The 10650-nt window shown below is 68.3% G+C and overlaps 1 protein-coding gene across 2 annotated transcripts; it reads left to right on the top strand.

The window, feature by feature from the left end:
- Positions 1–2172: 2172 nt before the first annotated feature.
- Positions 2173–10284, top strand: TRABD (TraB domain containing). 2 transcript variants are annotated; one of them, XM_055559941.1, is made up of 10 exons: positions 2173–2281; positions 6814–6880; positions 7062–7140; positions 7350–7516; positions 7699–7839; positions 8215–8325; positions 8411–8550; positions 8721–8893; positions 8968–9079; positions 9173–10284. In XM_055559941.1, the coding sequence occupies exons 2-10, from the start codon at positions 6848–6850 to the stop codon at positions 9348–9350; spliced, it is 1134 nt and encodes a 377-aa protein (XP_055415916.1). In that variant the 5' UTR covers positions 2173–2281; positions 6814–6847; the 3' UTR covers positions 9351–10284. The 2 variants fall into 2 exon arrangements, with proteins under 2 accessions (XP_055415916.1, XP_055415852.1); XM_055559877.1 differs by lacking the exon at positions 2173–2281 and adding an exon at positions 6628–6648.
- Positions 10285–10650: the final 366 nt, after the last annotated feature.

The following is a 10650-nucleotide window of genomic DNA, read 5'->3' as shown; positions in this document are numbered from 1 at the left end:
GTGGAGGGCCGACAGGGAGACCCTAGGCAGGCCCTCTCTGGAGGGGCCCTCCTGCACGCGGTGGGTGATCTGATGCCCAGGGGTGGCATCCTAACGGGTTTCCATCGTCACTCGGGGACGGTGAGGCCCGAGATTGGGGGAGGCCGCCACTGCGCAGACAGCTCCCGAGCGGAGGGCCCAGGGCCGGGCAGGAGGCAGGCGGGGGGACGTGTGGGCAGGGCCTTTCCTGGGGTCTCCACGGGGACGGCGCGTGTGAGGCAGGGTGAGCAGGCTCAGGACCGGTGTGAATACTCTGGGGGCCCTGGCAGGGGGCTGCCCTTGGCTGCGGGGGGCCCGGCCCGGGGGACCCCAAGGGCAGCACCAGGACACACAGAAGCCCGAGGAGGACGGGGCGCCGTGCTCCGGGCATCCTCATGGCCTGGGAAGCTGTTCGCCATCTCTAGGAACTGGCCGGCTCCGGGAGGGCCGGTCTCTCCAGGGTCAGCACAGCCCCAGACAGCAAACAGCAGGGTTCCCAGCCCTGCCCCAGAAAGCACTCGCCCATACCTGCCGCTCTCCCCTGCCCAGCGTCCCAGGGCACGTGGCCCCTGCCTCTCAGGCTGGCACCATCTCCACATGTCTCGGGAAGAGACCCAAGGACCCATGCAGGCTGGGCCAGTCCCGCAGGTCACTCAGCTCTGTGGTGATGGTGACCCCAGCACCAGGGCCAAGGTGCCCACTCCCTGGGAGAGCAGCTGAGCCCACCCGGGAACCCAAGCCACCCCAACCTCAGGGCCCCCCACCCTGAGGGCTGGAGGGCAGCCCCCTCCCGGCGGGCTCGCACCCACGCAGGGCCTCACTCAGACCGGAGGTGTGCCAGCCCCTGCGGGTGTGCTCACGCACTGTGCGCACGGGGTGAGGCAGGGCGGGGGCGCCCCGGCTCTGAGTCCTGGGCTGTGTCTTTGGCAGGACTGCTCTCCCCAGCCTGGTCCCTGAGCCAAGGCTGGCAGGACGTTTCGGGCCCAGTGTCCTCCAAGGCCTGGGCATGTGAACTGGCTGGTTGCCCTGGTTGGCTGGGGAACAGAGGGAGTCAGAGTCCCACTGAGGCCGACCTCCTCCTGCGGGGCCAGGGGTGCACCTCAGGGGAGCAGGCAGAGGGGCCCCCATGGGAGCCGTCGGCCCATAACACACGGTCCACGACATACGGCCCACAGCCGCTCCTTGCTCATCCCCTCCAGTCCTGGGCAGGGCAGTTGGGGGCGCCCTCCCTCTCCTGGGAGGAGGGGCATCAGGAGAGCCTCGGACGGCACCGGACAGCCAGGACGGGAGCCTGGGCCCGCATCCGTCACACCAGCCCAGCAGGGGCGTCTCAGCCAGGCTGGCTCTCCAGCGGGGCAAAGGCCTGGAGCGAAGGGCAGCGCTCCAGCTCTGCTGTGTGGGTGGCCAAGGCGGCGGGGCGGGCAGAGCCAATCTGTGCACTGCCAACCCGACAGAGAGGCTGGGCCCAGGCTGTGGGCCAGGAGCCTGGAAGGTAAGGGTCAGCCCGGAGCCGCTCCTGACAGCTCAGCCTGCTGGCTAGGAGCCCACCCTGCTCAAGGCTAGACGGGGCGTCTCAACTCAGAACGGGGGAGCCCAGGACCCGCAGGGGCGCCAGGGCGGGGTGCACCCCCTTCCTGGAGCTGACCAGGCAAGGCGGATGGGGCCGGCTTTACTCTGGGCTCCCCGTCCGGCTGCGCGGCCCCCACCCCGCCCGCACCTCCCCGGACGCCATCCGCCAGGCCGAGGGGGCGCCCAGGCACCCGCACGGCGCGATCTGCGGTCTGGAATCTGCCGCTAGCGTTGCATTGATGGTTCTGTATTATAGCAGGCCGCACGAATATCCACTGCCTTTTACTGACCGGGAGCTGCAGCCAAAGAGTTTTGGGGCGCTTCGCAACGCCTCCCCACTAAGGCGGCAGGCCTGGGACTCGAACCCACGTCCTGAACCGCCGCTTAGCCCTCGGAGCTTGGCGCTGGAGGAGGGGCCGGGCAGTGCTTCTCGCGCGCGGCCTCCTGGGAAGTGAAGTCCTCGCCTAGTCGCGCGCAGCCCCCTGGGAACTGTAGTTCGCAGGCGCGGGTCAGGCCCGCTGTAAGCGCAGGCAGACGGCGCGTCGAACTACGCTTCCCGGCAAGCCGCGCGCCCCCACCGCCCGCCCCGGCCCGTCCGCGGCCCGTCTGGCCGCCCCGCCCCGCAGCTCCGGCCCACCCCGTCCGGTGGGCGCCGCGCCGCATGGAGGCCGGCTGAGGAACGCCGCCCAGCCCGGTACGCCGCGCGGCTCGGTCCCGGGCGGGGGGCGCGCGGGGCGCGCGGGTCGGGGGCGGTGGCGGGGGCGGTCCAGGCCGGGCCCAGTCAGCCCGCGGCGCGCGGCCCCGGGCCGGAGGGTCAGCGCCGGCCTCCGCGGGGCGCTGGGTGCTGAGGGCGACGGCGAGGGCGCTCGGGCGCTGCGGGCCGGGGGCGGGGACCCGGCCGGGTCGGGGTCGGAGGCGGCGGCGGTCCGATCTGGCGGCCCGGCTCGGCAGGGGCGGCAGCGCGGCCTCGGAGGGGTCCCTGGGCCCTTAGCGGCGCGGGCGGCCTCTGCCCTTCAGGCCGAGGAGTCGGGGCTGCCATATGGAGCCCCGGAGCCCAGACTCCGAGGCTGGGCTCCCGGCGCGCTCTACTCACCTCGATTCTGGGAGCAGCTTTATTGAGGTGTAACTTACATGCCGCAAAGTTCTCACATGCGTCTCTGTGAAAACTGTCCCGAGAAAGAAAGCCGAGGCTCACGGAGAGCAGCGAGGAAGTCCTCGGCGGACTTCGGGTGTCAGGGCCACCGCATCCGGAGATGGGTGGCCTCCAGCTGGCGTCCTCCGGGCTTTCGGGGTTCCCCGGAGAGAAGGGTGTAAGGCCACTGGCTCGCGGCGCCCCCGTGAAGGCGGCGCTGTCTCCGGGCTCTCCCTGGCTGTCGTGCCCGCCCCGTTGTTGTGTGACTGGGAGGGAGCCCCCTGACCTTGGCGCCACTGAGCAGTCTTGCAGGATGGCGGTGATGCTGCGGTGTCAGGCCTCGGGCAAAACCGCCAGAAGAGGGCCCAGCGTGGTGGGCAGGAAGGCCCCCCCCCGCAGTGCCCCCATGGAGGTCAGCATGGGACCCCACTGGGCAGAGTCCAGGTTCCAGGAGGGTTGGCCAGGTGTGCTAGGCCTCCAGCTCAGGTGTGACCTGACCCTTTACCCATATCCTGACCTTTGCCACAGCTCCATAAAACAGCCTACCAGACCCAGGGGGGTTTCCGGTGGCTTCAGAAGTGGGGGTGTAGGTGTGTAGCTTCAAGCCACACTCCACTGCCTCTCACTCAGTCTCTCTGCAGCCTGTTGTCTGTCCAGTTTGGGATCCCTGACCTCCTGAGCAGGCAGGCCTCGTGGGCTGATTGGGAGCTGGTTTTTCTGGAAACTCCATCTGGCGCTGGTCAGCTCTTGGCCAGCAAGGGGACGCCGGGCTGGGGTCTGGGAGGCGTTTCTGGCTTCCTGATTTTTAGAGGCAGATGGGAGGGAATGACTGAGTGTGATCATTACAGAATACCACCGATGGGGCTGAAGCAACCGTTTCCTCACAGTCCTGGGGACAAAATTCAAGACCAAGGTGCTGGCTGCCTTGGTTGCTGGGAGGAGCTCTTCCTGGCCCCAGACAGCTGCCTTCTCGCCATGCCCTCCCAGACCAGCCCTCCCAGGGCTCTTCCCAGGAAGGCTCTGTCTAGTCCTATCCTGGGGCCCAGCCTCGTGACCTTACCTCATCCGAGTCATCTCCCAGAGCCCCTGCCTCCTAATTTCATCCCATTGGGCCCAGGGCTTCAAAATATGAATTAGAGGGGCCACAGCCCAGTCCATAGCAGTGGGACCCTGGAGAGGAGACGGCGACCCGCGCAGCCTGCTGTCCTTGGTCTGTGCTGTGCGGGGCACTCAGCAGGCTGTTTGCTGCGCTAACACCACATCCAGCAAGAGCACCCGATACGTTCCCTGGGGGTCCCCAACGCAGGCGGGGCCCTCCCTGCCTGTGAGTCGGTGCGTTCTTTGGTGAACCCGGCAAAGTGGGTCCTCCTGGGGGTCAGGGGCTGCCTGGCATTTGGAGTCTGTTTCCCCGGAAGTGTGTGGGTGGAGCCAGATCATGGTCACGCCCCTCCTGCGGAGGCGCCTCCTGAAGTCGGGCTGCTGGTCGTCCTGCCCCAGGGCACACCCTGTGCCCATCATGGGACGGCTGGGTGGCTCTTCGAACCACCGCGGCCCTGGAGGCCGGAGTTAAGCGTCCGGGCAGGTTGGGGGGACCTGCCCGAGGCCACGCTGTGCCAGGTGGCGGTCTGAGAGCCGCCAGCCCTGCGGACGTCCCCCACCGCTTGGTGGCTGACAGCCCAGCTGCCTGTTGGCCAGAGGACCGGCCTCGGGCCACCCAGCTCAGGAGGCCTCCCCAGGCCGTGCCCCCTGAGTCTAACTCAGCAGTGACAGCTGTTGGGGTGCAAGGAGAGTACCTGGATCGGGCAGAAAGGGCTGCTTTGTGCCGGCTCCCCAGGGGCTTGGCGTTGGTGTCCGGGTTGCTGGGCGGAAGCCTGGCGCGGGATCCCTGGGGCTGGGCATGGAGCCTGGGGTCTGCTGGGCTGGGCTGCCAGGACCTGTCCTCCAGAGATCCAGAAACCCACCTGCGGTGTGAGGAGCGGGAGGCCGGGCCCTTGCTCCCCTCCAGGCAGCCGAGCGGTCGGTCCCGGCTGTAAAGGCTTGAGGGTGCGTGGTGGTGGGAGGAGGGTCGACGACCCTCTGAACTGGTTCTGGAGGGGTCCACCGGGGGCCCTGACTGAGCTTCCGGGAAACTGGACACTGGGAGGTGAGGGAAGTGGAGATGCTCTCAGAATCACGGGCTCTTGGCTCTTCCCGCCTGACGCCTCCCAGACCAGGCACCCGCCCTGGGGCACTCCCGGGTCCTGGGTCCGGGTGCTGTGGTCGTGGCCCAGCTGTCTGGGGCTCATGGCCCGTCTGCCCCTGGGGACAGAGGGTGGGTCTGGGGCGCCGACCAAACTGCAGCCCCCAGGCCCAGGGGAGGGAGACTGAGGCTTGCTGGCCTGCCTCCCGCTGGCTGTCACACAAGCTTCCCAGGACAGCAGGGATGCTTCCTGGAGAAGCTTCTCTGATCCTTAGGCACCTCATGTGAAGGGGACCCAGGGGGCTTTCCTGGGCCAGCTTGGGAACCTGAGAGCAGGGAGGGCCAAGCCGGGTGCCCGCGGACGCAGCTTCCTGTGTCTGTTCCTGTCGGGGACTTCAGTCTGTGAAGCAGGAAGGAGGCGGCCCCGGGGCCGGGGAGGCCAGTGAGCCACCCTCCGTGGGCACCGGGCGCCCCAGCGCAGCAGCTGCTCCGTGGGGGGCGCCAGGGCCCGGCACGCTCAGACCCCACGCTGGCCCCCCACCCCCCACAGAGGCCCCCGGCTCTGCCTGCCGCTCCTCGGTCGGGGCCTGTCCATCGCCCTCGAGACCCTTCCCCCAGCTTCATTCCCAGGAGCCCCAGGCCAGGATGCCGGAACTCCGAGTGGGGCTGGGAAGGGAGCCCGGATGAGAGTGGGGCCCAGGGTACAAGGGGGAGGAACCTGATCTGGTGTCGTGTTTATTTTATCGTCTCTACTTCCTCTTTGTTGTGAAACTGGAGCTGATGGGGCCTTGGGCATGTCCTGCTGCCTGCGTGGACCTCCCAGGCACACCCCGCGGTTCACGTGTGACTGCATAGGCACGAGAGCCCACAACAGCACCGAGCCAAAACCAGATCAGAGTTCCTCGTGTGACAGTCCCATCACCTGTCAGACACTCCAGTGGGCTCAGCCTGTGGGTGCCCCGCAGGACCCCAGCTCTCAACTCAGCTGGAACCGAGGCTCTTTCAGTTTCTGGTTTGTTTCCAGCGGCACCTTGGGAGGTTCAGATCACGGCTGTGCGGCAGGCACTGCTTCTGTCCTCAGTGAGGAGGGACAGAACACCACGTCCCAGCCCCGACCCCCTACCCTGTCCCTGACCCTCCAACACCCCTACTGTGACCCCCAGCCTACCCCCGACACCCCACCCTGCCCTCCTGACACCCCCACCCTGACCCCGACACCCCCACCCTGTCCCCCTGACACCCCCACCCTGCCCTGACACCCCACCCTGCCCCCCCGACGCCCCCACCCTGTCCCCCTGATGCTCCCACCCTGCCCCCTGAGCCCCCACCCTGTCCCCCTGATGCCCCCACCGCCCTGACCCCTGGTGTCCGCGGGTGAGAACAGCCTCCCTGGGCTCCAGCCCCCAGCTGCCCTCTGGTAGGAGCAGCGCAGAGGCTCACGGATGACCCCGGGGACTTGGTTTCTCGGTCAGCTTCTTAGAAGGAGGCTGGATTCCTCCTGCGTCTGTGCTCGTACCCTGTGAGACTCACACCCAGGCCAGCGCTGCTGGGATGCGCGCGTCACCGCCCGTGAGAGCAGGGCTGCGGCCACGCGGCCTCCCGCGCCAGCTCAACAGACTCCCTCCCGCCGCTTGGTGTCATTTTTTTAGGGAATGTTATAAACTGTGTTTTTGTTCCGAAGTCAAAACAGAAGCACCCAGGTCTGGCCAACTGCCCCATGGGGTATCCCCCTGTTGGACAAGCGGAGCGGGTGCGTCCCCCCGTTGGCGACTCCAGGCTCGCTGCCCTGGCGTCCCCGCTCTACGCCCAGGGCCCAGGGCCTGCCCACGGGTCGCTCCAGATGCCAGAGCCCTGGCACGCTGGCCCCGTGCCCGGCCCTGGGCCCCAGGTGAGAACACGGCCCCTGTTTTCTCAGGCTTCACGCATCGGTGCCGGAGCTACTGCCAGCCATGGAGGAGCCGGAGGAGCAGCCGCCCCGCGAGGTCAGAGGCCCGGTGGCGGGTGCGGGGGCTCCTGTGCCCAGAGGCGCCTCCCCAGTTTTCCCACCGTGTTGCTGGCCAGTTGAGGGCCGCGCCGGGCGCCATGGGGAGCATGTCGGGGACACATGGCCTGCGGCCCCACAGCCCGGGGGCAGCACAGCCTCAGCGCCTCCTCCTTCCGCAGGCCGACACGGAGCCCGTCGTGACTTCAGGGGCCTCGGAGGCGGTGCCCAGGGTGCTCCCTGGAGACCCCCAGAATCTGTGTGCGTGCTCCCCAGGGTCCCCATGGGGTGGGGCTTGGGCCAGGTCTTGGTGGGCCGGGGGCTTCAGAGTTGCGGCCTTTCCTGGGCCCCTCAGCAGCCTGGGGCTCCTACCCCGACGCTCATCCTGGTGGGCGAGGACCAGCGGCTTGAGACTGGGAGGGACCCCCGTGTGGGCAGGCGTCCCTGAGCTGGGGCTGGCTGTCCCACAGCCGACGTGGACGCGTTCAACCTGCTGCTGGAGATGAAGCTGAAGAGGCGGCGAGCGCGGCCCAGCCTCCCGCACACGGTGACTGAGCTGGTGGCTGAGGACGGGAGCCGGGTGTACGTGGTGGGCACGGCCCACTTCAGCGACGACAGCAAGCGGGATGTGGTGAAGGTGAGGCCGCAGGGCGGGAGGACTGGCCTCTCCTTCCCAGCTTCACGGCTTCACATGCTGAGCTGTATGCACAGCGGCCGAGCCGGGGGTGGGGTCGCTGCGGGGCGGGTGCGTCCAGGGCGGGCCCCTGAGCCGGTGTGTCCCTGAACCGGCGTGTCCCTGAACCGGCGTGTCCACTGCAGACCATCCGGGAGGTGCAGCCTGATGTGGTGGTGGTGGAGCTGTGCCAGTACCGTGTGTCCATGCTGAAGATGGATGAGCGCACGCTGCTGCGCGAGGCCAAGGAGATCAGCCTGGAGAAGCTTCAGCAGGCCATCAGGCAGGTGCGGCCATCGGGCGGGCCGGGCCTGGGACTCTGCCCGAGGCGCCGGAGGAGAGCCAGCTGGCCCCCAGCCCTGAGGCGAGAGCTGCTCCGGCCCTGGGGACCCCAGGGGTGCTGGCAGGTCACACGGGTGGCAAGGGGGCTTCAGTGTGTCCTAGACCCCGAAGCTGAGACCCCCACTGCGTGTCCCTCCCCAGGGACACAGCACCAAGGGAGGTGTGGGCAGGGGACTTGTGTCTGGGCTGGAGGGCTGAGGGCAGGGGGCTCAGTGGGGCCGTGGGTCTGCCTCCGGCCTGAGCCTGTGTGGTGGACACGGCCCCAGGCGGCCTGCAGGACCCCAGCCCCAGCACGGCTGACACGCCCCCCGACCCCACAGAACGGCGTTGCATCGGGATTGATGCAGATGCTCCTGCTGAAGGTGTCCGCCCACATCACCGAGCAGCTGGGCGTGGCCCCCGGCGGCGAGTTCAGGGAGGCTTTCAAGGAGGTGGGCCCGGGCCCGACCGGGGGCTGGGGCTCGGGAGCCGCCCCGGGGTCCCCCACCGACACCCCAACATCCCACCTCCACCCAGGCCAGCAGGGTGCCGTTCTGCAAGTTCCACCTGGGCGACCGGCCCATCCCCGTCACCTTCAAGCGGGCCATCGCCGCCCTCTCCCTGTGGCAGAAGGTCAAGTTGGCCTGGGGCCTGTGCTTCCTGTCGGACCCCATCAGGTAGGTCCAATTGGCCTCCCAGCTGGGGAGGCGGCCGGATGTGACCCACAGTGACCGCCCCTGTGAGGCCTGCTCCCCGAGTTCCCGGGCGGGACCTCCTTCCACGGGGTCCCAGTGGGGGGGATCCCCGCCCTGGGCCCGCCGCCCCAGCACCGGCCGCCTCCCCGCAGCAAGGACGACGTGGAGCGCTGCAAACAGAAGGACCTGCTGGAGCAGATGATGGCGGAGATGGTGGGCGAGTTCCCCGACCTGCACCGCACCATCGTGTCCGAGCGCGACGTCTACCTGACCTACATGCTGCGCCAGGCCGCTCGCCGCCTGGAGCTGCCGCGCGCCTCCGACGGTAAGCACGGCGCCCGCGGCACGGGGCCCTGCGGGGTCGGGGGTGCTCGGGTGCTCATGCGTCTCCCACCCCAGCCGAGCCCAGGAAGTGCGTCCCCTCCGTGGTGGTGGGCGTCGTGGGCATGGGCCACGTCCCCGGCATCGAGAAGAACTGGACCACCGACCTCAACATCCAGGAGATCATGACGTGAGTGCTGCGCCCCCACCCCACCCCCCAACAGAGCCGGGCTGGGGGCTGGGACCGCCCCCCTAGCCAGCCCAGCCCGCCCTCCCTCCCCAGCGTGCCCCCGCCGTCCGCCTCGGGCAGAGTGTCCCGCCTGGCCGTGAAGGCCGCCGCCCTGGGCCTCCTGGGCTACGGCCTCTACTGGACGGGGCGCCGCGCCGCCAGCCTGCTCCTGGCCCTGCCCGCTGCCCGGCACTGCCTGCAGAGACTCTCCGATGCCTGGCCACAGAAGTAGCAGGACAGACGGAGCCCACACGTCCGTGCGGAGGGCCCCCCTGCCGGGTCCTGGACCAGCCTCGCCTGCCCGCCCCCAGCCCGCCCAAATAAAAGAATCGGTTCACTGTCTGAGCTCCGGCTTCCCAGCAGCCCCTCCGCCCCGCCCCCGCCTCGTGGGCTGTTAGGAGGCTCACGGGCAGGACGAGCCTGGGCGGGGGCGGGCTCGGGAGTCCCACCAGCCGCTTCCTCCCTGTGCCTTCTCTCCGAGGCGGGCGGTGGGGGTGTCTCACGGGGCTTGGGCCGCTCCCGGGGTGGGCTGCAGCCATGCAGCCTTGGGGTGTCCCCTGGGGGCGACTCCTCCAGGCTCAGGCCCCCAGGAAGCGCCAGCAGCAGCTCTGCCTGCAGAGATTGTGTTTTGGGCTTTTAAAAATGTCTGAAACTTTTTTACTCAGGTAATTTTAACTTAAACTGAAGCAAATGTCAGGAAATACTAGCCTTAAACCTGGTTGGGACAGAGAACATCTTTTTCTTGAGTCTCAGTCCTGGGAAGATGAGCATGTGGGCAGCCGCCTGCCTCCAGCTGCTGGGGGCCCAGGACTCCACCCTCTCGGGTGGCTGACCTTGCTTCCTGTGTGGCTGGCGGAGGGACCCGGGGTTGCCCTTTGCCCTCTGGACAGACAGCCGGAGGCTGCCAGCAGGGCGTCCACCTTGCACGGGACCCAGCCTGGGTACAGTTGGGCCCCACACAGCACTTGCCTCGTCACCGCCTGTCTGCGTGTCTCTTGGGCTCCTGTCAGCGTGGCGCCTGGGGCCCACGGCCACATCTGATTGTGTGTGTGTTGACTCAGTGTCCAGATGAGGTGAAATCCACACCCCGGGCTGGACCAGGTTGTTGTCATTCACATGCTCATATATCCGTCTCTTAGAAACTGAAATAAAATCTAATTTTGGAAGCTGTCTGGTGAAATGTGTGGGAAGGGGGCTCCAGTGAAAGGCGGGTTGGGGAGGCGCCAGCGTGCTGGTGGCTCCCAACCGCCCCCCACCCCACCCGTGGGGCCCTGCCCTGACCCTGCAGCCCACCCTGCAGTGCCGCCCAGCCCAGCCCATCCAGGAGGCGGTGGGCTGGGGCCTGCAGCTCAGATCTGCCCGGAAAGCCCAGAGCAGAGAGGAGCCTTTCCCCCGTAACACATGCTCAGCTACGTGATGGGTCTCCTCTGTGCTCCTCTGCCCTGGGCCAGCTCAGAGGGGCCAAGTCGAAGGCCCGTAAGAGTGCCCGGTGGGCATAGTGAGCTGGGGACCCCCAGGGCTACTGGGCCTCC

The sequence above is a fragment of the Bubalus kerabau genome, chromosome 1 (assembly GCF_029407905.1).
Source record: "Bubalus kerabau isolate K-KA32 ecotype Philippines breed swamp buffalo chromosome 1, PCC_UOA_SB_1v2, whole genome shotgun sequence".
Taxonomy (NCBI): Eukaryota; Metazoa; Chordata; class Mammalia; order Artiodactyla; family Bovidae; genus Bubalus; species Bubalus kerabau.
The sequence above is the reverse complement of the archived record's forward strand: the minus strand, read 5'-3'. Positions and strand labels throughout refer to the sequence as shown.